The sequence below is a fragment of the Nyctereutes procyonoides genome, unplaced genomic scaffold, assembly GCF_905146905.1.
Source record: "Nyctereutes procyonoides isolate TBG_1078 unplaced genomic scaffold, NYPRO_anot_genome, whole genome shotgun sequence".
NCBI lineage: Eukaryota > Metazoa > Chordata > Mammalia > Carnivora > Canidae > Nyctereutes > Nyctereutes procyonoides.
In genome coordinates this window covers 48,888,818-48,916,702 of record NW_026575046.1, presented here as the reverse complement: position 1 = coordinate 48,916,702, position 27,885 = coordinate 48,888,818, and the positions used below count along the sequence as shown (strand labels likewise).

The 27,885-nt window shown below is 43.6% G+C and overlaps 1 protein-coding gene across 4 annotated transcripts; it reads right to left on the bottom strand.

Moving 5' to 3' along the window:
- Nucleotides 1-7,946: 7,946 nt before the first annotated feature.
- Nucleotides 7,947-26,837, bottom strand: BNIP1 (BCL2 interacting protein 1). 4 transcript variants are annotated; one of them, XM_055325322.1, is made up of 6 exons: nucleotides 26,739-26,837; nucleotides 24,717-24,809; nucleotides 21,241-21,332; nucleotides 18,361-18,462; nucleotides 17,440-17,558; nucleotides 7,947-14,321 (listed from the first exon to the last, which is right to left on the bottom strand). In XM_055325322.1, exons 1-6 carry the CDS (start codon nucleotides 26,820-26,822, stop codon nucleotides 14,125-14,127), a joined length of 687 nt encoding a protein of 228 aa, XP_055181297.1. In that variant the 5' UTR covers nucleotides 26,823-26,837; the 3' UTR covers nucleotides 7,947-14,124. The 4 variants fall into 4 exon arrangements, with proteins under 4 accessions (XP_055181297.1, XP_055181295.1, XP_055181296.1 ...); XM_055325323.1 differs by lacking the exon at nucleotides 7,947-14,321 and adding an exon at nucleotides 17,030-17,228; XM_055325320.1 differs by lacking the exon at nucleotides 7,947-14,321 and having other exon boundaries at nucleotides 16,733-17,558.
- Between the last annotated feature and the right edge of the window lie 1,048 nt (nucleotides 26,838-27,885).

Genomic DNA, 27,885 nt, shown 5'->3' with positions numbered 1-27,885 from the left:
GCTTTCAGTAGGGTCCTGAGATGAGTACAGAGGAGAAGATACAAGTGGGTGTTGGGTCTGGATTAGAAAGATGATGACAGTAAGGATGTCTAAGCTTCTGGATTCCTTGTTGTCAGACTTTTTAAAGAGATACATCAGACAACCAAAGGGTAGAAAGTAGTTTTACCATGTTGCTATGGCAAGCTGCAGCAGACAAGGGGGTTTTAGACCTTTCTCTATGGGCTTACGGAAAAAATTCACACTTTCATATTACATAATTCTTATTTTAAAATAAATTACAAAAAAGAGGAAACTTAATAGGAAATTTGAATGAAATATTGTCAAAAATCTGAATGAGAATTTCCTTCCATGAATGTACCTTTCATGTCAGCCTGCAGGGTGATGTCCACCTTCAATCTCTTCTTTAATGATGAGTGCTTCAGATTTTTAAAAAATATTTTATTTATTTATTCATGAGAGACACAGAGAGAGAGACAGAGACACAGGCAGAGGGAGAAGCAGGCTCCCCACGGGGAGCCCAAAGTGGGATTTGATCCTAGAACACCAGGATCATGCCCTGAGCCAAAGGTAGGGACTCAACCGCTGAGCCCCCCAGGCATTCTGAGTGCTTCAAATTCTTAATAGTCATCACTGCCAAGAAGTTTTGCTTTTATAACACAAGTAGTTTTAAAAAGATGGTTTGGAAAATTTTGTTTTGTCATCTCAAAAAATTTACAGTGGTCAAAACTACATTTAAAGATCCTCCTTTTTCTTTCATTTGGCAATTATAATGTAAGAACTTCATGGGATTTTTTAATATGGTCACAATTTCTCCATATCAAGTATTTATGTGGAAGTAGGGGCCTCATGACAAGTCAGAAGTAATAAAGACAAAGGAGATGGGAAGGATGTTGAGTTTCCAGCTTGGCCAGTGACAGGGTAGGGAAGCTATGAGAAGGTAATGAGGTTGCAACCCAAATAGGGAACACCAGTGGAGCTGGAAAGCTTTTGACATCCAATTTCTTTATCCTTGGTCAGTGGTCAGATTCAAGCAGGCATCCCACATTCATTCCCTGTGATAAGCCAAGGGTCAGGCTTAACGTCAAGGGCCAAATTCCAGACTTTGGGGCAATGTTAATCCCATTGGGGGCAATGTTAATCCCAGCAATGGGTTAAGACCAGTTCACAGTCAACTGAACAACTGGTGGTCAAAGTAAACCACAAGGCCAATGGGGCCAGGGGCCTTTATAGGGAAAGCTCTAGACAAAAACTGTTATGCTTTAGGCCATACTGATGTGGAGGGCCCCTGTCTGGAAGCCTTCTGGGGACAGGGATTTGCCTGCCAGTTCCCTTCCTCTTAATTTCTCTCTCCTCCAATACATAACGGCTTTGTGAGTAAGGACCTTTTGAGTTGCAAGTGACAGAACCCAAAGTAAATACGTTAATTTTGGGATGATCTAAATAGGAAGATCAGAGATATGGCCGGTTTTAGGCATAGCTTGATCCTGGGACTTAAGTTATCTCAGGAGGATGCAGTCTGTCTCTTGGCTCTCTTCTAGACAGGCTCCTTCTGAAGATAGTAGTTCCAGGATCCTTCCTAGGAATTTGGCAATCCCAGCAAAAGAGAATGTTTCTTTCTGCAGAATTCCAGCAAATGTCCTAGGACTGATGCTTCATAGCCTAGCTTTGGTTATATGGGCCAGTCACTGAGCTAATCTGACCCTGATTGTCCAGGTCACATCTCGAACCCTGGGATCAAGGGTTGAGTGAGCTCCACTCTAACCATATGGACTGAAGAGTGGGGAAGGGTGGTCCTCCAAAGAAAAACTGGCAGAGGCAGGGTATTTCCAGATGAAGATGAAGGGGAATAGATGTAGGACAAGCAGACACAGCAGATGGCCACCACAGGGTCTTTGCCTCTCAATCCTGAGGCTGGGCAAGAGGGACATCCCTTCCTTGCCCAAGGGAAAGGAATATGGGTCCTTCTTCCAGATGGTTTCCTACCACAACCAAATAACTTCATCTGTGCTAAGCTACACCTACTTCCCATCCCTAAATAAAGGAGAGAAGTGCTCCTGGTTAGCCAGAGAGGCCTCCCCCTTAAACTCTGCTCTGCTTGTACCAGTTACATCACTGCAGGACACTAGGGAAGAAAGCAATGTTGAGTGTGTTAAAATACAGAAGGAAAAACGTCAACCTTATGAGTGGCCATTTTCAAGTCAGAAGGAACTAGATGTATTTTGGTCAGATGATTGATAAAATTCTGGGTCACTAATATTATCTGCTCAAAAGTACCTCTGCTATTTGCTTTCCAGTTTTTGTTTTAGAAAATGGTGAAATAATTTGGTTTCAGTTGCTGCCACATTCTCTGTAGGCCCTGGGATTACACAACCACATTGGTTCCTGAGAATAGCTGATGGCAATGCCTATACTTGCTGGACAGAAGTGTTTGAAGTCAGCATGACCCTGAGTAACATGAGCAGCACAACTGAAAAATGGATATAAATATTATCCCTAAAAGCTCTCCTTCCTCTGTAAATCCATTTTCCAGAAGGAAGAAGTTTACGATCTCTGAGCTGGGGTGAGTCAACACCCCAAATGGGAGGAAGCTGAAGGCTCCAGGAAATGCTTTTCTACTTGGGAGAGACGAATGTTAAGATTACAAACCTTAGAGAATGGCTTGTCCAACCTATTCTCTGTGCCCTGCTTCCATATTGCTCAGCACAGTGAACTCCAGAGGTAAAAAAAAAACCCTACTACTCCAAAAACCTGCAAACAACCTAAATGTCCAAAAATGGAGGGGGTTAGTGGGCAAGTCATCAGGTTCATTTACTTCCTTAATAAATATTTATTGAGTGCCTGTTATGTGCTAGGGATTACCTTGGGTAGCGGGTTTTCAAGTAATCTTTTCTTCTTTGAAATGTTTTCCAAATTTTCTCACAGGAACCTGTTATCACTTTTACCATGAAATGAATCACTTTACCATAAAAAAAAGAATTTTCATTCAATAAGGACAATGCCAACCCCAGGAGCTGATGTTCTGAGGGCAGTCTGGTAGCATGCTCCAACTATCTACTGCTGTATAACAAATCATCCCAAACACAGTGGCGCCAAACAACAACTTGGCCATTGTTATTTGTGTTCTGGGGATCTGTGGGGTACAGCCAGGCATTTCTTCCTTGGGGCCTCTCATGCTCACATGGTTGCAGTAAGATGGCGGCTGGTGCAGAGTCATTTTGAAGCCCTCATCATTCACATGCCCGGCATTTGATGCTGGCTGTCAACGGAAACCTCAGGTGGGCTCCAACACTAGCAGGTGGCCTCCTTGTTCGACCTGGGCGTGTCCCCTTTCCCCTTTTTCCTTTCCTTTCCTTTCCTTTCCTTTCCTTTCCTTTCCTTTCCTTTCCTTTCCTTTCCTTTCCTTTCCTTTCCTTTCTTCTTCATGAGACAGAGAGAGAGAGAGAGGCAGAGACACAGGCAGAGGCAGAAGCAGGCTCCACGCAGGGAGCCCGACGTGGGACTTGATCCCAGGTCTCCAGGATCACACCCTGGGCTGAAGGCGGCACTAAACCACTGAGCCACCTGAGCTGCCCACAGCCTGGGTGTCTTCACAGCATGGCGGCTGGATTATAAGGGTGAGTGTCCTGAGAGAGAGCCAGATGGATGCTATATTGTCTTATGATCTAGTTAGTCTCAGATGTCACACAGCATCACTTCCACAGCAGTCTGTTATTAGAAGCATGTCACTTAAGTCAGCCCATATTCAAGGGGAGAGGACTTAGATTACACATTTTGATGGGAAGAATGTCAAGAAATTTGCAAACATCTTTTAAAGCAATTGCACAGTGGTTTCCTGAACCAAAGTTCCCAGAACCTCTGCAAGGCTCCAACACTACCAGTCATCCTACCCACCACCCTAAGAGACCTTGTCTTGTCCATCTTCTCAGCACCCCTAACCTTACCTTGAACCCTCATGAAGGAGAAACCAGAGATAGCAGATGTCTCCACACATATACACACTCTCTCGAAATGTTCTTACATTCAAGGGAACCTGAATCCTCTTCCCAAAGTGAACCCTCTCCCCTCACCTCCTCCATGATCTTGCCTACTTACCTCTCCATTCATCCTCACATTCTTGAAATGTGCTGTTTCTTCACCTTAAATAAGCCCATCACTTACAGCCTAGGGTAGGGAGACCATTCAGAAAGTTATTGCATGGGACACCTTGGTGGCTCAGTTGGTTAAGCATCCGACCCTTGATTTTGGCTCAGGTTATGATCTCAGGGTCATGAGATTGATATAGAACCCTGAGTCAGGCTCTGCACTGGGCATGGAGACTGCTTAAGATTCTCTCTCCCTCTACCCTCCCTACCCCCGCCCCCAAAAGAAAGTTATTGCAATAAGCCAGCCCAAGTCCAGTTGGGGCAGTAGGAAAAGGGAGAGCCAAAGGAAAGTTCACTTTGGAAAAGAATGGCCACACTCTAGGAGGTAATAACATGGGGAGGAAAAGGGGAGTTTTGAACATGACTTTGAGGTTTCTGGTGTCTGCGCTCCACGAATCCTTCCCTAGTATCTTTCTTACTAAATGTGGGAAAGTTCTGTCTTCTTAAATCCCAGAGCAGTGAATGGTCACGTGTCCTGCCAAGAACAGGTTGAGAGGATGAAATGTCCCAGAGAAGAGCAGAGTTGGGGGACACAGTGCTAGGACCATGAGTGTTTGGAGTCAGGACTTGTTCAGGGCTCAGGCTCAGAATGCCCCAGGCTCCAATAGCTCTCCTTTAGATCTGGAGCCACTCCAGTGGGTTGCTGGGAAATCTATTCTCTCCTTTAAAATAATCTTTTTGTGTGGTAAAATATACATCAAAATTTATCATTTTAGCCCTTTTTGAGTATACAATCAGTGGCATTTAGCACTACCATCCATCTCCAGAACTCTTCCTAAACTGAGTCATCCTAACTTGAAACTGTCCCAATTAAGCATTAAACTGCAACTCCTGGGATCCCTGGGTGGCGCAGCGGTTTAGCGCCTGCCTTTGGCCCAGGGCGTGATCCTGGAGACCCGGGATCGAATCCCACGTCGGGCTCCCGGTGCATGGAGCCTGCTTCTCCCTCTGCCTGTGTCTCTGCCTCTCTCTCTCTCTCTCTCTCTCTCTCTGTGTGACTATCATAAATAAATAAAAATAAAAATAATAAAAAAAATAAAAATAAATAAACTGCAACTCCTCATTGTCCCTTCTTAGTCTCCCCTCCACAAACAGCCACACCCCTCTACTCTGTCTCTATGAATTTGATTACAAAAGGTGCCTTGTATAGGGGAGATCATACAATATTTGTCCTCTTGTGTCTGGCTTATTTCACTCAGTATTATGTCATCAAAGTACGACATCCACGTAGCATGTGGTAGAATTTCATTCCTTTTTAAGGCTTAGTAATATTCCACTGTGTGTATAACTGCATTTTGTTTATCCATTCATCCACTGATGGGACACTGGGGTTCCTTCCACTTCTAGGCTACTGTGAGTAATGCCGCTATGAACATGGGTGTGCAAGTCCATTATCCAGCTCAGATAAACAAACTGCAACACATTCATAATAATAGGATAGTACTCAACAACGAAAAGAACTATTGACACATTTAACAACACAAATAAACCTCAAAATAATTATACTGAGGTAAAAGGCCAATAATTATACTGAGAGAAAAAAGCCAAAAGCCCCACATACTATATATGATATGATCCATTTATATAAAGTGATTTAAAAAGTCCAATCTAATCTATAGTGATAGAAAGCATATCAGTGGTCACCTGGAGAAAGCACAGGAGTGGTAGGGGAGCAGTGGTGGCAAACAGATTACAAAAGCTCATGTGTTCATTTCAGTAGCACATATACTAAAGATTACAAAGGGTCACTTGGACATTTTTGGGGGTAATGGATGTGCTCATTACCTTCACTGTGGTGGTACACATGACAAACATAATCAAACTGTACAATTTAATAGTGAAGTCTATTATAAATTATATCTCGATCAACTATTTTTTTAATTTAAAAAGACAGGATATACAACATGATCCCATACTTGTTGAAGGTAGAAAATTAAGGAAAAAAGATACAGCATCCATTCCCAAATGCTTCTGGCTATTCTCTCTAGATCAGATTATAAATGTGTATCTTTGGAAGTAGGTGTTTGTGCGGTTTATGTTTTCTAAATTCCCTGCAATGAACATATATTGTTTTCATAATAAGAGAATCCACTGGCAAAAGTATGGTCCTTCCTACAAAGGAAGTAAGCCCTGGCCTTCATACAGCCTGCTGTGGTCACACCACTGTTCTAGCAAAAGGCAGCCTAAGGGCCCTTATTTCCTTGCAGGAACCACCCCCTCTCACCCTCGACTCTGTGGTTGGTTCAAGCAGGGCTGACTCAATGCCCATGCTGGGCATGTGACCAGGGCCTGACCAATCAGGACATCCTGGCTCCCTGGGCCACAGGGACTAGTGCAGGGACCCACTGAGGTATTTTCAGGAACTCTTAGGGGAAAGGCTTTTCAGGGACTCCAAGCTGAGTGGATATAAATCTGAAGTTGCCCATGGAGGAAGGGGGAAACCTGCTACCTGGTCAGAGTCCACCTCAGAAGAAAGGTACGTGGAGGGAAACGGGAGAGATCAAAGGAGACCAGTTCCTCACATTTCTGTTAGAGCACCTAGATTCAGCTGTGTCTAAAGACCTTACCACTAGGTGACAGTGAATTCCTTCTTTTTGCTCCTGTGGCTGTGTCGTTCCTGAAGCCCCAGTGCTGACCAAGCTCAGCAGGCATCCTCACACAGGGATCTGTTAATCCTGCACCCTCAACTCCACCATCTCCACCCTCCCCTTTAGATCATTACAGTTGCTGGGTGGTGTCTGCATTGAGGAACCTCTGCCCCCAGAACTTTATTGGCCTCTTATTCCTACTGTTGGGAGAATCCAGAGACTCTTGAGCCTAGAGGTCTGGGTTTGAACCCTAGTTACTAGCTGTGTGGCTTTGGGTGTATTTCTGGACCTTTCCGGGTCATAACTGCCTCAGCTGTAATAAAACTATTGGTAGAATTCATGAATTAAGTGAAATAATGCACAGTGCCTGGCACACAGTAAGCACTCAGTAAATTAACATCACCACCTACTGAAATCTCACCAAGAGCTGCTTTTGGACCTCATTATAATTGATTATTAATTTTATTTTGACTACCATTTTGTTGCTTCTAAACAGTCTAAAAAAGTAGTCACTTTGTGCTCCCCAGGACCCCTGGGCCTCTCTTTAGGACACTTACCATTCTCTAGGGGAACTATCTAGCTCCAGGTCTGTCTCCAACAGGCTGTGGGCTCCACAAGACAGGTGGAATCTTACTCTTCTGTCCTTAGTGCCCAACACAGAGGGCAGCTGAAGCACCTATGCAGCATAATTCTGGAATGGATTGGGGGTGAAGTGGATTAAGGTCATTCAGCAAGGTAGCCGGGAGCTTGCAGTCTAACAACACACCGCCCCTTGGTCCTTGAATCCACTGGTTTACAAATCTGTTCAGGTAATGGCAGAGAATGCAATGGCAGAGCCATCTCTTGCAAACTAAGAACTCCTTTCTTAGAAACTATGACATTTCTATCAGGAGCCCTCCTGTTTTTCATACCAGTCAAACAGATTAAAATTGATTCACCATTTCCTCATTTTCCAGTCCATACTCATTTGCTACTTTTTTTTTTCTAAGATTTTATTTATTTATTCATGAGAGACACACAGAGAGGCAGAGACACAGGCAGAGGGAGAAGCAGGCTCTATGCAGGGAGCCTGACATAGGACTCAATCCTAGGTCTCCAGGATCAGGGGGTGCAAAACCGCTGACCCACCCGGGCTGCCCCATTTGCTACTTTATTGATTCATTTTATCTAGGAGCATTTTTTGCCAGTGAGCCAGACTGCCTGGGGCGGGGGTGGGGGGAGGTCAGGAAGCAAAGATTTAATAATAGCAAAAAACATTTTATATTGAGCTAATTTTTCCCATTGACTTTTTTTCTTCTCCCCCTGGATGGTTTGGGAAAGATGACCAATTTGCCACCACCTGTTCTGCCCCACTCAGCTTTCTGCCATTTGAGAAACTTTACTCTATCCTTGGGCCTGATTCCGTGCCAATCCCAGCAACATCTTTACTAAACCACCATTTCCTCCAAAATAAAGCCCCAAAGAGAAAGGAGAATGAGGTCACTCCATGTTCTTCTGGGAATGAAGGCAGTGGTCATCAGGGTGACCTGTGAGCTCTTGGGTGAGTTTTGTTCTTTAATCTCCCAGCACACCTAAGAGGTCAATGCTGTTGAATGTCCCTGCGTTCCAGATGAGAAAACAAGAGGGGTGATCCCCACTCAGGGATATATGGCCAGGAAGACTGCAACTAGAACCCAGGCCTCTCTGCCACCAAAGGGCAGATCTGGGGCCCTGTGTATTGTAGCCCATTGAAAATGCAAGTTGACCAATACTTCAGGCCCTCAGGCTCTACTCTTGGGGACTGGGGTGGGTGGGAGTGGTGGGGGTTAACACCCCAACTCTCCCTCACTCCAGCCTGCAGCCTTTCATTCCTGACAACTGTTGAGACTCCACGCTGGTATCTCTTAGATTAGCCCCCAGCTATTTTTATTCTGTTCTTGTTTAGGGAAGAAACACAGCTTGGGCAAGCCCTCAGTCAGGGCGCCAGGGAAGACCACCATTAGTCAAGGAAGAAAAGCAAGCTTACTTTACATTTTACTATCTTTTTTTTTTTTTAACTATCGTTTTTCCTTAGAAAAATATCCAAATTAGGTCACCCTGCCAAATTGCCTCCAACAGAGCCTTCTGGCTTCCTAAATTCACCAGCATAATGTATCTGCCTTCCTTCAGAACCATATTGAATGAAGTCTCATCTCCTGGGCTAGTGGCAAGAGGTATCCAAGCAGATGGGCTTGATGAAGGGAAAAGGAAGCTGGGAAGGGGAAATAGGAGGTGTGTCAGGGAAGACAGGAAAGCTGGAAAGAGTTCAGCCAGACCTGGGAGGGAGAGGTCCCTCCTGAAGAGTCTCAGAGACAGAAACACCTGAATGGAGATGATAAAAGGTGGCGATGATAGAGATCTGGAGCTCACCTGAGAGTCTTTAATGGAGACAGAATTTTGGAATTATTGACAGTGATTGTCTAGATGATTGTTAAACTGTGGGGGATATAGATGACCTTGTCTGTGAGAGAATATATACAAAGAAAAGAGGGAAGAAGCTCTAATAAGCCAGCACTTAAGGCTGAAGATTTAAAAAGAAGAATGAGCAAGACTTGCCAGAGATTAAGAGGAAAACTAAGAGTATGGTTTTACAGAAGCAGGAGGTTTCTGGAAGGAATCAATACCCACCATGGTCAACAACTGCTAAGGATGGGGTAGGGGTAGGGGGGCAAACAGCCTTCAGATGAGCAGCCTGGAGGTAAATGAGGCCCCCAGTGGTGCTTGTTGATGGGAGAGTGACTGTAGCAGAAATCAGGGTGCAGTGTACTGGGAAGTGGGAGGTGAGGAAACAGACCATGTCACAGAAGTGGAGCAGTAAAAAGAAGACAGAGCTGTGGGTTCAATGGGGAAGGCACACTCTTCCATGTCCTGTCCCAGGTGCTCCTTCCCTCCACAGGTCCCCTATGGCAGCCAGTGCACAGGCACAATTTTCATTCTGTGCTGTCCTTAAAGGCAAGGGGGGCAGGGGACTACATGTCTGTGTAGTCCTCGGTTATCTAACACACAGTGGGAACTTGACAAATAGATGTTTTTGGTGATGATGACAGTGATGATGACATGACGATGAAGTCAATAATGAAAAACACAGATTCTTGTAGATCAAAAAGTCTCCTGTTTGGGGGATTAAAAGAACAGACTCCCTAAGAAGTCTGACCAGTAAGAGTGCCTCCTCTTGTCTCTGGGCATTCCTCCTCAGTCTCATTTGCAGGTTCCTCTTTTTTGTCATTATTTCTTCTTTTTCTATACTCAGATCTCTGGGTGATCTCATCCAACTTCATGGCTTTAAATCCCATCTATGTGCCCTCTTCCAAATTTACACTTCTAGCCCTGACTGCTCTCCAAACCCCAAACTCACGCATAACCACATACATACCTGGCATCTTGACCAGGGGGTCTAAAAGATATCTCAACATGTCCAAAACCCAACTCTTGATCTCTTCCTCCTTTAGTTACTTAGGCCAAGAATTTCATAGTTTTGGAGCACCAGACTGGCTCACTGGAGAGCCAGTGAGACTAGATGGCTCTGACTAGATGGTAGAGCGTGCGACTCGATTTCAGGGTTGTGAGTTCAAGCCCCATTCTGGGTGTACAAATTACTCAAAAATAAATTTTTTAAAAAGGAATTTCATAGTTTTAACTCTCACTCCTTCAAGAATGATATTCATTCCTTCAAGAAACCTTATCCCTATTGGTTCTAGCTTCAAAATATATCTAGAATATGACTACTTCTCATCGTCTCTACAGCTCAGCCAGGTATAAGCCACTATCATCTGCAACCTCTGCCACTGTCCTCCCAACTGGCCACCCTGCTCTGCACTTGTCTCATTCACTTTGTTATCAACACAGGTCATATCAAGTCACTCCTCTGCTCCAATAGCTCCCATGTCCCTCAAAGAACAAGGTCAATCATTCCAATGACCTACAAGACTTTTTGTAATTTTGTCTGATCTCCCAGGCTACTTCTCTACCACTCCTCACACTCTGCTCTAGCACACTAGCTTCCTTGCTATTCCCCCAGCTGTCATGCTCAAGTGCATGCATGCATTTCTGATGTATGGGTTTATTCCCAACATCAACAAGCAATTCTAGCTGGGTGTCCTATAATTCAACTCAATTCTGACACCGTCTACCTGGTCATCAGATCCCACAGGTTAAGAGCTCAGTCCCACAAAACTGTGGCCCCATCCACACTTCAGTTACCCTTACAAGTCTAGGTTGTCACGGGTGCTTCTGACCAACAGGCCATAGATGGGGGAGGTCCCATGAGCACCTATTCCCTGGGTTTAATTAATTCACTAGAGAGGTTCACAGAAATGAAGGAAACACTGTATTTACTATATTATCAGTTTATTACAAAAGGATATAACACAGGAACAGCCAGATGGAAGAGATGTCAGGGCAAGGTATGAGGAAAGGACACAGAACTTCCCTGCTCTCTCCAAGTGTGCCACCCTCCCTCAATCTCCACATGCTCACCAACCTGGGAGATTTAGGGTTTTGGGAGGTTTTTGGGAGGCTTCATTACACAGGCATGACTGATGCAATCACCAGCCATTGGTGACTGAACTCGATCTCCAGCCCCTCTCCCCTCCTCTGAGATCCACTGGCAACCAGCCCCAATCTCGGTGCTTTCCAAAAGTTGCCTCAGGAATGTAACAAAAAAAAAAAAAAAAAAACTTTATCACTCTCATTGCAGGAAAGTCCAAAGGTCTTAGGAGCTCTGTGCCAGGACCGGGGACAAGAAATATATATTTCTGACTCTAAATCACAGTATCACAGATGCTCCCACTATAGGCCTTTGTACTACCTCTAGCTGGCCCCTGCATGGAACCCTCCTCCCTCAGAAGTCCACATGGCTAAAGTATCTTTCTCCCCAACAAGACTTTGCTCAGACCTTACCTCCTCAATGAGGCCAACTCTGACCATCCTACTTAATATAGCAAACCTATCCCCAGGTCTCTATTAGCCAGTTTCACTTTTCCCTAAAACACTTATGTTCTAACAGAATGAATAGCTTATTTAGTATGTTAATTGTTTATCATCTGCCCACCCTCCCCCCACATATTGTAAGTTCCAAGATGACAGAGAATCGTTTTTTTCACGGAGTGTACCCAACACAGTGCCTGGTACAAAGTAGGTGCTCAGTGAATACTTGAATGAATGATGTCTTGACAGCTGCTTTATACTTTTAACTCCTTGACTGTCATCTAAGCAAAATATAGAATACAAGTTTGCCTTACTGTTAACAGTGAAAATTAAAATCATTTATGAAACATCTTACAGAGACTATATAGGTAAGCTTTGTACATTTGTTATGTTTGTTTAAGTCTGGTAGCTGGGGAAAAAAAATCCTTAAAAGCATTCCATACAGACTAACAGAGTCCTAAACATAGCAAGACCATAGAGCAAGTGTGAACACTGACCCCTCACGGTTGAACATGGAGATGGCTGCTTTCTGCCCAGTCAGCCCACTAGGGGATGACTGAATCCTGGTGGCAGATTGGGGTTGCAAGATACAACGCTATTGATGACATTTCAAATTCAACCTATTTGCAGAAGGAAGCAAGTTAAAGAATAGTCAAGGGAGATGTTTTAAGTAGTACAAAGCCCACACATTCCCATATTGTAAGGAGGATGTTGACAATTAGTGGGAAGTAGTAAAGAAAAATGTTAAGACAAGAAAATCCTAAATTGATAACATCCATCTGCTGCACTTACAGCTGGAATCTGAGTGGGAATTTCCCATCTGTGCTTTATTCTCAGCTTTAATTTGACTATAAATAAGACACATGCATGCACATTTTACATTGCCTTCTGAGGCCAGAAATTGTTTAAGGATGATATATATACGTATATATAGAAGTGTGTGTGTGTGCGTGCGCGCGCGCACACACACACACACACACTTTAACTTATATTCTACTCATGAAACCAGTCAGTCTGATGTATGCAGCCAATATCTTACAAACCTGGTCCCATGGCGATCTGGCACTTCATAACTAAAGTCTTAAAGTGGACACCCTCTGTTCAAACAGATCTAAACAGAACTGATGGCCCGGCCAGCTTTCACTGAAGCCTGTTTGCTGCAGGGAACCCCAGAGCCCAGAGTCCTGGAGGTGACCCCATTTGGGAAGCCCACTGTTCAGTCACACAGAAGCCGTAATTTTCCTTTACATTCTCGTTTGATTCTCATGTTGACTCTACAAATATCTATATGGACTATCATTCCCACTTTACTGGTGGGGAAACTGAGGCTTAGTGACAAAAGGAAGTTGCCCATGGTCACATGGTCCCTTAGTAATAGAGCCAAGACTCAAAATCAAGGTTCAAATTCCATATTCTTTCTGCTTTCCCCTCTGCCTCCACATTATACCTCCCAGGGCCTTTGGGGCTATAAATAGTGGGGAGGCTGGGATTTCATGTGTGAGACCAGCCAGGCCTATAGCACAAGGAGACACTAACATCTCCCAGCCTGAGCCCTAGTATCCCACAGGCCTCAACAGAACTCAGGCCCAGACAGGCCTCAGCTTATCACTAGCCTCACTCTCATGGTTATATTTAGCTCTGGACCTAAAGAGAAAGACACGGGCCAGCCCCCAAGACATGGCACATCCCCAAGCCAGGCCCATCACTGTACACAGAATGAGAAGGATGTCTTCCTGAGCTTTCTCAGATGTGGTGTCAGCCACCTCCAGTGGGGGTTTTTTGTAATTTGCTTTTTTAGAGCCTATGAGATCTTGTTCTTCTTGCTCCCTGAGGGCGGAACCACAGCTGCTTTACCAAGTATTTGTAACAGTCAGCAGTGTCTATAATACATTGCATGTGGCTGTTGCTTAATAATCCTTTGTTGAATGAACAAATAAATGATCTGAGTTCATGTCCTAGATATCTGGACATCAAAAACAGGACACAAATTCCCAGGAGGATACCTTATAAATCCACATGCATTTCATTCTATTAAATATAGTCAAGTTTATTCAAGGAATGGACATGAGTTTTCCTTAACCGTCTCCCCACTTCTTTCTTCTTCCACCAGATCTACCATTAAGGATACAGCAGAAGTAGAGAAGGATTAAATCCTGAAGGCTGGCCTCTGTGTGTCCCTTGTGACAGCCATATGCACTGTGATGGCTCCTGGAGTCCCTGTGTCCTGTAGGTGTCCCAATGACAGGCCTCCCTCCCCTTGTTCTACTCGCCCTTTACAGGCCAACCAGCTGCCTGGAGAAAGCTGGAGGGCTGCGTCTGCAATCAACCTGCTGAGCAACTGGAGCAGGCCACAGAGGTGTACACTAGTTTGGCAGCCTGGGGGAGAGCTCAGGAGCATGGACAGATCCTGACTCTGTAGTGTAAAGGGCCAAAGCTGGTAAATTCAGATCTTACAAAAATGGAAAGAGCCGCTTTTTTACAATATAGAGGACCGTAGCAAGGAAAAGGGCCAGGGCAAGGAAAATGAGAAGCTTGTCCGTCAGCTCTCGGCGATTATATTTTGTGATAAGCTTCCGTCCCAACTGGATGGTCCCTGACATGGACTTAAACTCTTCATTTGCATCCAGGATAGTCCGGGAAGAATTGGCTGGAACAAAAGAGGGAGGGAGCCTGACTCAGAGACTGTAGAGCACCAAATCCAAAGACTTTGCTCTGCTGCCTGGGTTACCAGCAAAAAACACTGCAATTTGTAGCAAGTTCTCCCTCAGCCATAAGCAAAGATGTAAAAAGAGATAATCCAGAGGAGCAAAGAACAAGCATATTATAAGGAAAGCACCTCCCTACATCCCATCCAGCTCAGAGTGATGTGGTTTATATACAATGTCATAGGGCCACTACTACGCATTCTCCAACATGAACATCACTAGGGAAAAAAGAACAGAGTTCCTTTCCTGACCATCAATCTCAGTTTTCTAAAGTAGACAGGTGAGAAGAACCACCAGCCCCAAAATGAACCTGGGTGATTATTGCCAGGCACTATGAGGTTTTTTTGAAGGCAGAAGCTAGGAGTTACCAAGATTTTCCACCTGAGGTGTACACTGCCAGGACACCTGAGAGCCAGATCTGCTCTACGTGGGATTGTAACAAGTCGGGCTGGGCCCTGCCAGAACCCCTCACACATATCAGTGCTTCAGTCCTGGGATACTGTTGCAGTTTTAAAGATACACATCTATGCTCTGGCCACTGTGTGAAATCTAAGGGGAGGTACATGTGCATTAAGGATTCAAATTTACTTCTGAGAATGAGTATCTGAGCCTGACACTTGGGTAATAAATAGGTCTACCTGGCGAGATTCTCCCACAAAGCCTAATAGCAGAACATCCACAGAATAAAACGTGCTGTTAAGTGGAAAAGTGGAAAAGTGAGGTGTGAAAACCCATATTGAAAATTACATTTATGTAAGAAAGAGGAGGATAAACGATATTTAATTTGCTTTGTGCTATACATCTGTGGAGGATCCCAAAAGGACATAAAGGAAACTGATAACAGTGATTGCCCCTGAGGAATAGACCTGATGGCCAGGGGTTAAGGGGAGGTCTGAAGAGAGAGCTATCTTTTTATTTCTCTCTTGTACTGTCCAGGGCTGTACAGCCCCTAAACACACGTGACACTTGAGCAAGAATATGTGGCTAAACCAAACTGAGGTGTCTGTAAGTGTAAAATACACACATGATTTCAAAGACTTAGTATGAAAAAACGAAGGCAAAATATCTCAATAGTCTTTAATATTAATTGCATACCGAAAAGGTAATATATTGTATGTAATAGATTAAATAAATTCATAGGTTTCTTTTTACCTTTTTTAATGGGCCTACTAGAAAATTTAAAGTTAAGTATGTAGCTCACATTGTATTTCTACTGGACGATGCAGGCCTGGAGGTTTTTTCCTTAACCATGTAATATATATTACCTTTTCACAAAATTGAAAGTCAATAAGTAAGTAAAAAGAAATTATCAGAGGAAACAGAGCAGCATCTATAATATAAAGACAGATGAGGGGGAAAAATAAACACTCAGATAACAAAAATCTTTCTTGGCCCTTTCTTCATGCCTATTGCCATTCCAAAAACCTAAGAACCTGTTCACAAAGATATAATAGGTCTTTCTTTTTAAACTTCCTATTATAGCAAATTTTAAAGCATCACCAAAGTAGACAGAATAGTATTGTGAAATGCCTTGTGCCCAACACCCACACCCAAGAACCACCAATTCCCTGGCACTCCTGTCCCCATACTAGTCCACCCAATTCCAGCAAATTCCAGATATCATATCCCTAATATGCTTTTTAAAAAAAACTGTAGTCCTAGTAGGCTTTTAAATCAAGCTGAATTTGAGAGCTGTAAGGAAAGGGTTAAGAACTGCATTCTTCTTTAACAGCTTTCTCTCCTACAAAATGGGCCTCAAGAACAGCCCTCAACACTCCAGAAGCCATCAGCATCTGTGCACCCTTCTCACCACTTAATTGTATCATCTATTTCTGATATGTATGTATGTGTATGTGTGTGTGGGGGGGTAATCCTGTCACCAGCATCAAAGCAGAAAAGTCCTCAACTCAAAGGCTAGGTGGTCTCCTATTTTGCACATTCTCCAAGGCCTATCCCAAGGCTTGAGTCCTGCCCCCAGCATGTATGTAGAGGAGGTGACTGGCTGGTTTTGAGCCTAAATGCCCAGTTAAGTTTCACACACAGGGGCTGGCCTTAGGGACAAGCTGCCTATTCTCCTTTTGCTTCCGCCTGTTTGAATAGTGCACTGAAAAAAAAAAGTGGCTCAAAATTACAGATTCTTTTTAGGGGTGATAATGGTATCGTGGTTTGGCTCTGTTTGTTTTTTGTTTCAAGAGTCTCTTATCTTTTAAAGAGACATATTGAGATATTTATAGATGATGTCTGTGATTTGTTTCAAAGAAATCCAGATGGGGTCACAGGATGGGTGGAGCTGAAACAAGACTGGCCATGAACTGACAACTGCTGAAGTTGGGTGGTGGGTTCGTGCAATCTGTGTACCATGACACTTTTGTCTCTTTATAAATCTTCCAAAACTATTTCAGAGAGTAAACACTCTCTTCTGTTTTCTTATGCAGAGGACCCTGAAAAGGGCCAATTCTCTTCTGTATCACAAGGGAGACACCATGGGAAAGCTGCTGGAGAGAACCAGATGCTCAAGCACCTTCTTTTGTGGCCTCTGATTGCATCTTTTAAAAGGAGCTTACAGTAAAAATAACACTGGGGAGTATTAATTATAAGCTGAGGCCCTTGCAGACTAGCCAGCAGCCAATACACTAAAATATCTTCCCAAGCAATGATTCCCCAACCTGCCTGGCCACATGGGTCCACAGAACTCCAGAGGAAAAAAAACAGATGGCCAGGCCCTTCCCCGAGTCCTACTAGCACCTACTCTCCAGAAGGCCTGGGGATCTCGGCTTTTCACATGAGACCTTGGGAGTGCTTCTGCTGAGGAAATATTTTGATGGGGGTGTGCAGATCTTGTAGTACAACTATAAAAACCAAAAAGAGAAATAAGAGCAACATATCCCACCCCGGGCAATACCACAGTGTTGAAGAAGTAAGAAGCCACACAAGTCAGTAAGTTTGGGGATGAGGGTGGGGATGGGGACAAAGGTGGGAGAGCATGGTGGCAGGTGCCAGGACAAGGGCTCTGGAACTGGAGTCTCTGGGAGAAGTTTCTAACTCCTGATCTGGCTTTACCTAGCGTCTGCATGGCTTCCTCGCTCTGCTGGACCTGCTGGGACATCATTCTGCTGATCCCCATGAGGCTCTCCGTGATGGCACTGGATGTCTGGGCCAGGCTCTCTTTGGTGGTTTTCCTAAAAGTCCAGAGTGGGATAGGCATGTCAACAAAAGCTGGCTATAAAACAACTCCCGTCTTCAAATGCGATCCCATTTTTTTAATCTATCAAAATAGCATATATATTTAAGTATCAACAATCACAGTCAATGCCAGCAAGGGTATGCTGACACCACACTCCTAAAAACTGCTAGTAGAAATGCAAACTGGTACTGCCTTCTATAAAGCAATCTGGAAATAGTATTAGGAGCCTTAGAAACATTCATGCCTTTGGCCCAATAATGTCATCCCTGGGAATCTCTACAAAGGAAATACCCAAAATGTGGACAAGGCCTTATGTCCTAAGGTGTGCCCTTGTGTATTGTTTACAATACTGACAAACTAGAAATGCAAACACACACAAACTGGGGGATCAGCCAATACAAGGGAATACTAAGTACTCTTGAACCTTTGTTTAAAGAGTTTTCTAAAACAAGCAAGTCTTTGTGCTATAATACTATGTGAAGAAGAGCAGGGTGCTAAGTTTTATATACGGTAGGACTCTGACTTTGTAAAAAAAAATGGTGGGAAGACACAATATATATCAAAATGTGTGCAACACAATCACAGTATAGTTCATTTTGTCATCGACACCTTTATTTTACCAATTTATTACAAATAAGCCAGTATTTCTTTCATACTTTAAAAAATATTACCTATATAATAAAATTAAGTACCAGTCTTACACTGAAAACAAGAAGGGCTTCCCTACACGGGTTTTGCACCTTGCCAATTGCTATCTGTTCTATCATTAGGGCCCAGAAAGACAAAAAGACAGATACCTTTGCCTTAAGAGGTCTCCTCCCTGGAGAAGTTCTGCTTTCTCTAGATTGTCGATAGCAATTTTGCAAGTGAGATTAGCCTTCCTCCATGAGGTCTGATTGCTGGAATCAGAAGGGTCTTGCATGAGTTTCTGTCAGATCAAAGAACAGAAGTTCTTCCTTCTGGCAAGGGAGTGATGGGAAAGGCCTCCCAGAGTGGCCTACAGAGTCATCCATCTCTGCCTCCCACCATTTCCTCCTCTTGGTTGCCCCGGCAACTGCTCCAGCTTAGGCTACACCTCTGGTCTCACCCTGCCCAGCCGCCTGTAGCTGTCCCTTTCCCTCCAGGGCAGCCAGAGGGAGCAGTCTGGCCACAGTACTTAATTCTGTGCTTACAGCCGGGCAAGGGCTTCAGACTTCAAACTCGCCTTGGGCACTTGAGGCCCTGTTCTGTCCAGTTACTGCTAATGTTTTACCATTTTACCACGTTCTACCTTGTGTACTAGTTGGTTCCATTTCTTGAGGACCATGTCTCACTCATTTTTGGATCACTAGTACCTAGAACAACAGTCTCTGGCCCATTAGCCAATCAATAGATATTATGAGAAGTAGAAAAATCATAGGAAGGCAGTTTTCCTCAATATTTAAGTTTTTATTTAAAAAAATATTTATTTATATATTTGTTTGTTTGTTTATTTTGGAGAGAGAGCACGAGAGAGAGAGTGAGAGCACGGGGAGGGGCACAGGGAGAGAGAGAAAAAATCTCAAGCAGGCTCCATGCTCAGCACAGAGCCTAACACAGGGCTGGATTTCGGGACCCTGAGTCATAACCTGAGCCCAAATCAAGGGTTGGATGTTCAGCCTACTGAGCCATCCAGGTGCCCCTAAGTTTTCATTTAAATTCCAGTTAGTGGGACTCCTGAGTGGCTCAGCGGTTAAAGCATCTGCCTTTGGCTCAGGGCATGATCCTGGAGTTCTGGGACCGAGTCCCACATCAGGCTCCTGCATGGACTTGCTTCTCCCTCTGCCTATGTCTCTGCCTCTCTCTCTCCTCTGTCTCTCTCATGAATAAATAAATAAAATCTCAAAAAAAAAAAAACAAAAAACAAATTCCAGTTAGTTAACATACAGTGAGTGTAATATTACTTTCAGGTGTACAATATAGTAACTTAACACTTTGGTTTTGCTCCATATTTCTTTAAGATTTGCTGTTCTTTACATACTCAGACCAATCATGAGCGAGATAAACACACTGTATTAGCAGTTTGATGTGATTTATTTACATTCTTTACCTGATCTCCCTCATGAGAGACAACTCAAATTTGATGAACAGCTCCCTGGGGTTAGCAGTGCAGCCTTTGTCAATGAACTATAAAAATGTTAATTGGGCCCCTAGGAGAATCAAACTCAAGCACTAGAACTCTTAGGCAGCTGGTTCACATCAATTGTGCTAACCCCTGAGATGTTTACCAAAGTCAAACGTGAACTGATACGGTATTTTTCTAAGAGTACCTCTGTGTTTAAAATGTAAAACGAGCTCTCTGCCACCAGAACAGCATCTGCTATGCCATTTCACACCTGATATTTTAAAAGAATCAATTACATATTTTAGTTGCTAGCAAGGAAGTTCTGCTGGGCCCTGTGACACAGAGATGAATGAGCCATAGTGGCTGCCCTCAAGGGGCTCACATTTACTGGGGAGAAAGACAAACAAACAAATATTTGCTGAATGGTGTGATAAGCATGAGAATCCAGGCAAGCGCAACTACTGTTTTCACACACAACTGCCAAAGTATTCATCTACTGCTTTCTCTCTCCCCTGTAACTCTACATCATGAATGGCCATTCTCAACTCCTAGCCATGCTAACTAAGCCCATTTTATCTGGTGTAACTTACTCTACTTTATACAAGGGGTCCTCTTTACTCAGCGTTTGTAATGTGAGTATCCTTGGTGGCTGAGGGAAGCAAACGCCATCATGATACAAAGTACTCCGACTGAGCCAAGCACTTTAACACTGGTGACCATGCACACATCCCTCCCTACTTATACTAGCCTCTATCATGCCCACATGTTTGTCAGTCTCCTCCTGAGGGCTGGGTGTCATAAACACAGTAGCTGCCTGCCAAGGATGATGCTGGAGAATTACTCACATTGACGGCAAAACCAGAGACATACAGATCCAGCAGAGTTAGAGCAAATTAATAAGGAGAAAGAGCAACACCTAGGAGGATGAAGACTAGCAGGGGCTTCAAAAGAGAATGACCTGGCTACCAGACGATGGGGAAAGTTGATGGAGCCCTTAATTTTTTTTTTTGAGCCCTTAAATATTTTTGTCACAACAACACTCTTTATGATTATGATACAAAAGTCACATGTGAAGGGACAGGTGCTGTTTCATGCCATCAGATAATTTTGTTGGAAAAGCCCGCCCAATATCCAGAAATAGTGCATACTTCAATTATATAACCAAAGGTTAGCCCACTGCTACAATGATAACCACTGCTTTATTTAACATAGCATAATCTTATTTACATTTTTTGTTTCATTTTTTAAGATAAAGTCCCACTCAAAGCTTTCTAAATTTTGGTCCATCTTAAGTAGGAACTTTTTCTGGTAGCAATTTCCTTACAGAAAAAGATGCTGTATTACAAAAGCAATCATTTTTTGGTTTTGTCCTAAAAATATAAAATATAGTATAATGGTAAATATGCTTTTGTAAACTATATACAATTTGACCTACCAAAAACCCGTGCTTGTCCCTGCTTTGAGAACTACTGATCTAGAGAGGACATTCAGTTTGTGTAGAAATGACACAATTAAATCATTAAGCCAGGTTTGTTAGGCAAACCTTTATACAAGCCACCCAGGGAGCAGGTGACCCAGCGCAGGCCCCACCTACCTGAGCATCTGCTTTTTGTGATTCTCCACTTCCTGAAGCAAAACTTGCTTCTCTGACTCTTTGTCTTGCTCTTTAGCTGACTGCTCAAGCTCCTTTGGGGGAAAAGAGCTCTATATTAAAATGATTTTAAAAGCCAAAAAAAAAAAAAAAAAGCCAATATAAAAACCAAACTACTCCGCTTTCTAGGCAAGTTATACAATAGCACTTGAAAACCCTCCTAACAGAGAACACTCAGGAATGTCAGGTAAATATAACAAACATCCATAAGTATATAGCTGATGTGCAAGAAAGTAAGGATAATCTCCAGGGCCCCAAAGTGAGAAGTGAACTGAGAGCCAGAGCAATCAGCCTGTGACTGATGCTCAGCTGCTCTGGAATGGGAGATTCACTCCTGTCATCTAGGGGGTCCGCCTGGAATGAAAAGGGAATAAAAATTACTAAATAGGAGCCCCTGGTCCTACTTTGAGACATCATGGAAATATCAAACTGCTACACATGTCTAAATGCTCACTCTCAATCTCTGTACCTATTTCATTATTGACTGGTAGCAAACAGTTGGAAGGTTTGAAAGCCTACATACGGGTGGCATAAAAAGTGTTGAGCTATCTGAGGCTGGAAGTCACAAATCCAGAACCCACAAAGGGATACACCTTCAGTGTCCATGCCTGTCATGTACATGCCTGTCAGCCAGCACAGACAGAATGGAAGCTTGTCCTTTTTTGTTGGCTAGAGGGATACAAAATATTTCCCGAGAATGTAATGTATATCCATGGAGCTACCCTCAAACTGATCTGGAGTTATAATTCACTCTCTCTGAAAGGTCTGAGAATCTCCATGAGGAGAAGTTAACATAAAATGTGCTCCCAGACTTATAATGCCACGAGATATGGCAAAAGCAAATCCAAAAACCTCTGAAGAGACTTGCTTTCAGTCCAGGTTGCACAAAAATCCCATACATAAAGTCTGCTAAAGAGGAGTGCTCACAGCCCCAAATAACCAAACACCAGGCAATGGACATAAGCTCAGCAATGTGAGACCCCTGAGAACTTCAGATCATGCAAGTATCAGATTGACTCTAAAGATGTCATTACACCTCAAGAATCAAGTCATATTTTTTGTTTGCAGATTAAAACAATTTCCAGTTTCAATCAAGCTGCTGATGCTAAAACAATGTATTAGTTCACTTACATACTAATTTATTTATTTATATACTCATTTATATATTAATTTGCACATGCTGGTCAGGAACATGTGTCTGTATCCACCATTTCAGCAGCTCAGAGATGACTTCCAATTAATGGCCCCAGATATTCTGAGACAGAGAGAAGAAAAACATGAAGGAAAAATTTTGCAAATGTAGTCAGTTTATTACTTGCTTAATTATTCATTTAAAATCTAGGTTCCTTGCCAGATTGTGAACTCCAGGAAAGTAGGATTTTACACCTAATGTTCACTATACATATTCTTTGTGCCTAGAACATTATTAGGCACCAAACCATTGAACAGAAGAATGGATGTATGGTTAGAAGGGAAGGAGGAAGGAAAGAAGGAAGAAAGGTATATAGATTCCTCATAAAAGGTTGCCTAGAAATTCTGTCATAGAGACCCAGATAGTTCCAGAAGAAAAGAAAGGGGTAAAATAGTTCTCAAATTCCAGTTGGAGCACCACATACACAAAGACATTTACACAGGTATTTATACATAGTCAATGCCCAACATTTACAATGCAGAGATTATATACTAAAGATATGAGGCCAAGTCTCTGAGTACCACACAATCTCGTTGCAAATACACAAAGAAGTCATTCACATAAAGAGCTAAAAACATCAAAAAGAAATCTTGTATACGTTTCCTGGTATAAATGTTAAGGAAGTGCAGATTAAAACTGGGATGGGGTTATTCATTCACTAATCATGTGTTTTTAGGTCCTTAATTGGTGTCAGGGATATTCTGGTGCTCAAGGAGGTGATGATGGGAGAGAGGGACCTAATATGTAAATATATCAGTGGAGTAATTTCAATTAGTGAAGGAAATAAACAACGAGTCAGCACCTAGATACTTAAACAAAAAGAACATGGAAATACTTAAGGTGGTGGGTGTGGTTGGAGAGTTGAAGTCATGTGAGTTGAAGAAAGACCTTTTAGGGAATACATTAGCTTTAAAAAGCAAAGCAAAAAAAAAATAAAATAAAATCAAAAAGCAGAGAAGCAATCCAAATAAAATGCCCTTTGATACAGAACTGGCTAAAAAAAAAAATTATGGCTATAAAAAAAGAATGAGGAAACTCTCTAATACTGAAATGGGAGCAGCCCAAGTGGCTCAGCAGTTTAGCACCACCTTCAGCCCAGGGCCTGATCCTGGAGTCCCGGGATCAAGTCCCACATCGGGCTCCCTGCATGGAGCCTGCTTCTCTCTCTGACTGTGTCTCTACCTCTCTCCCTGTGTCTCTCATGAATAAATAAATAAAATCTTAAAAAGAAATACTGATATGGAAGCATTTCCAATAGATATTAAGTTTTAAAAAGTGGTGTTTTATGTGCTACCTTTTAGATGAGAAATTGGAAATAGGAAAATATATTTATTTTTTCTATTATCTGAGTACATATACCACAGAAAGATACGTAAGTAACAAAGGTGGTTACTTGTGGGGAGGAGGGAAACAGAGTAAGACTGGTACGTGAGACTTTTCACTGTGCGCCCATATTTACACACATAGATATGATAAATACGTAATATATGAAAGTAATAGCCTTTCAAAAAAATTAAATGATTAAATCAGTGCTAGAGATGGAGGCAAAAAGATCAGCTAGATTCAGTGATATTGCTAAAATTCTAAAGTGAACTTCTATGACAAGAACTGCTTATTTTCACAATTGCCCTTGAAAATCCATTAGAAAGGCAACACATGGGACCCAGACATACTACTTCTCAGGGGGTCCAAATGGCCAGTTTTTCTTCCAGCTTTGAAACAGACTATCTTCTGTTAAGCAACAAAAAGGGCTGTTGGTTGGCATCTGGTCTTTAATCCTAATATCATAAGCAGTTGAGATGGGGTGCCCCAGGACCCACCCAGTGATGGGCAGATCCATGCACCCATCTCATTCTCACTAGGGCACAGCAGCAGAAACAGGCTATACAAATGGGTACTTCTCACTCCAGTGGTTTTTGAGATAGCACCTATACCATAGTTGGATTCAGGAGTGTTATATGTGCATATGAAGTGACTAGAGACTTCAGGAACAGGTAGGAAGAGACTAGGCAAAGCATAGCATGAAAAAAAAAAACAAAAACCCAGGAGACACCGGTGATACATTCAAAAGTTCCTCACTTTTATCTTGAGAGCATGTTAGTACAGTTACCCTCACTGTCAAAACATTTACTAAAGAACCTGGACAGCTCTCAAGCAGAGGTTACTCCCAGGATAGAGCCTCCTCATTGTCACCCATTCTCCCCATCTCAGTTCTACAGCTACTCACCTGTATTCTGTGCCGCAACTGCTGAAACTTCTCTTTCACTTTAGTATTCAGTTCAGTAAGTGCACTTAATGGTCCTGAACAATCTCGAATATCCTAGGAGACAGTGAAGAGGTGAAGGGGCCTTTCTTGAGGCAAATGACATGAAATGAAACCACCTGTACAGGGGGAGTTGGCTTGAACCACCACTAGGCTGGCCTACTGTCTGTAATTCATCCTGATCTTTGCTGTTTACCTCTGCAACACGAGCAAAAACATTATCATTTACATTTCTCTCATAACCTCTTTAATTTTGAGCAGGTACTATAAAAGCATAAAAAGAAACACAACTGTCCTATTAGTTCCTAAAGTTTAACAAAATGCCACCTAGTCAGTATAAAAGGCTTAAAGCAGATCATATGTCCAACAAGAATGGACATCCAAAAGTGATACAACTTGAAAATCAGGATGCTCAATTCCTGGCATCATATGGCAAGGTTAACTTCAATCATCTTCAATCATCTATTACAATCACAGTGTTTACAGACCTGTTCAAGGGTAGATTTAGAATTTGTTTCTGGACATTCAAAATTACTGGGGTCAGATTTTAGAGCAGGCTCCAGAGCCAAAATATGTAGATGCAAACTCCAGCTGCAGCAATTTATTGGCTGGATAACAAAAAGTCACTCGAGTTCTCTGTGCCTCACTTTTCTCATCACATTACCTACCACATAGACCACGTACGTATGCAAAGTATGTTGCAAAAGAGCTGGAACACAGTAAGAGCACAGTATATCTAGGTATATCATGAGAACCCCAATATTAGAGAGTACAGAAGGGCTTAAGCAATTTAGATTATGTGAAAAGGCAATCTTTTTATATGAATCCTAAATTTATTTTCTTAAAGTCAGCCCAGAAGTTTTGCAATGTGTATGAATAAGTGTAGTTGAAGAAGTTTAACAGTTTGCATCAAGTTTTCTCATCTGTTCTCTGACTTACTCATTAAACCACACTTCCTTGTACCACGATAAAGCACTACTTTGGTTTATTCTGCATCTGGTCTCCACGGAGAGTCCTACTTTCCTTCACTTTTTGCCACAGCTAGTTGCAAAATCTGAGTCTACATCTAATGCTTAGGAACATTTTTGGAAACGGAGGAAATGACTTGCCTAAAGCCAAGGTTTAGGGGATCCCTGGGTGGCTCAGCGATTTAGCGCCTGCCTTGGGCCCAGGGAGACCCAGGCTCGAGTCCCGCGTCGGGCTCGCCTGCTTCTCCCTCTGCCGGTATCTCTCTCTTTCTCTCTCTCTCTCTCTCTCTCTGTCTGTCATGAATAAATAAATAAAACCTTAAAAAGAATAAAACTACTAATAAAGAGTTTAAAACTCTTGGTTTCGTTTTGCTAAATTCAAGGAACCATTTCTACTTTCCTAACTCTTGCCTAGGCCAAGCGGTTATTGCTCTGCGGCCTTCTACCCTTAAGTGGCTCGAGGCAAGGAGGGTCCGGTACCCCATCTGTTAAACCAAGTTTCAGAGACCCCCTAAGTCCCTCGTCTAGGCTGACTTTCCCTGTCCGGTCGCAGTCTTGCCACCACCACCTGCCGTCTGATTCAGACCTTGGCATTCTAGGCTTTTTCCTCATTTACAAAGTCGCAGCTACAATCTAGGTTGCCGGGGGCCTCCCGCACGAGGGCGCCCTTGGTGCCCTGGGGCACCTCCGCCGGGGCGGCGGAGGGAGGCGTGAGGGGCCCGTCGAGGCGTCAGGTCGTCCCAGTCGACAAGTGTGCGGGAGCGACCCGTGTGGCCACAGACCGGAAGCCTGGCCAGGGCGAGGGGACGGGGAGCGTTCAGAGGGCAAGACAACAGCCCGCGGAGGGAGGATCAACGCCAACGGCCCAGGAGACGAGACCAGAGGGGGCCGCCAGGGGGTAGCGGGCCGTGGGGTGGGACCAGCGACCTCCCAGACTTGAGACCGCCGAGCTCACAGGAGGCCAGTGGAGCCTGGGTTCAGGGCTACAGGGCCCGGCAGCCGTCCCGGGAATTAGTACCTGGATAAGCGCCTTCACCTCCAGGTCGAACTTGACGATCTCTTGGTTACAGATACGGACGTGGACATCTTGGGGAGCCGCCATGTTGAGGACGCCGGCTACGGGCAGCGGCGGGGCCCAAATTAAACTCGTTTTTGCGTCACCTTCCTTCCGCGTCGGGGCTTTCGGCAGCGCCCTCTAGGGACCAACCTGAGGCGAGCGAGGGTCGAGGCGAGGAGGCCGGAGGACTCGCCTCTGGTGCGGTGGTGGAAGGGGAGGCGGGCGGGGGCGGGGGTGACTGGGCGACGGGCACTGAGGGGGGCACTGGATGGGATGAGCGCTGGGGGTTATGCTAGATGTTGGCAAATTGAACTCCAATAAAAATGAATTAAAAAAAAAGAGGGAGTATCGAGAGCGTTTTAACATTGGCCTCTCCCCATCTTCTACCTAAAAGGCATTCTAATGACTACATATTTTTTGCAGAGAGAGAGAGGGAAAAAAAAAAAGGGAAAGTATCAATTGGGATGTCTCTGGAAGGTGGAATTAACAATTTTTTATATCTCTCAATTTCCTTATATTTTTCATATGTGTGGTACAGTGAATATGATTGTGGAGCAAATGAAAAGATGGTAAATCTTATTACTGCTTTTAACGTGTGGAATTCAAGACAGGCCTCTTCCAGCACACGGTCCAAGGGTTGTTTTTCTTTTTAATTTTTATTTATTCATGATGGTCACACACAGAGGGGGGGGGGTGCAGAGACACAGGCAGAGGGAGAAGCAGGCTCCATGCACGGGGAGCCCGACGTGGGATTCGATCCCGGGTCTCCAGGATCGCGCCCTGGGCCAAAGGCAGGCGCTAAACCGCTGCGCTACCCAGGGATCCCCGGTCCAAGGGTTCTAAAATCACAACTGATCAAGTCACTTCCCCACCTACACCTCTTCTGTAGCTCCTGGCACGTTCCTTTTGTGTACAGTTGGGTTTATTAAACCTACCTTGCTGCAGTAGTTTTGATGGAAATAATTAAGAGCAGACCCTCAACGAACAGTGGCTCCTGCCTTTATTATCAAATAGTCCAAGGCCATCAGCCACCTCACTCCTTCGCTCTCCTGGATTCCTCAAGCTGTTTTTGGATCTGTGGCTTTGGAATGTGCTGTTCCCTTTTCTT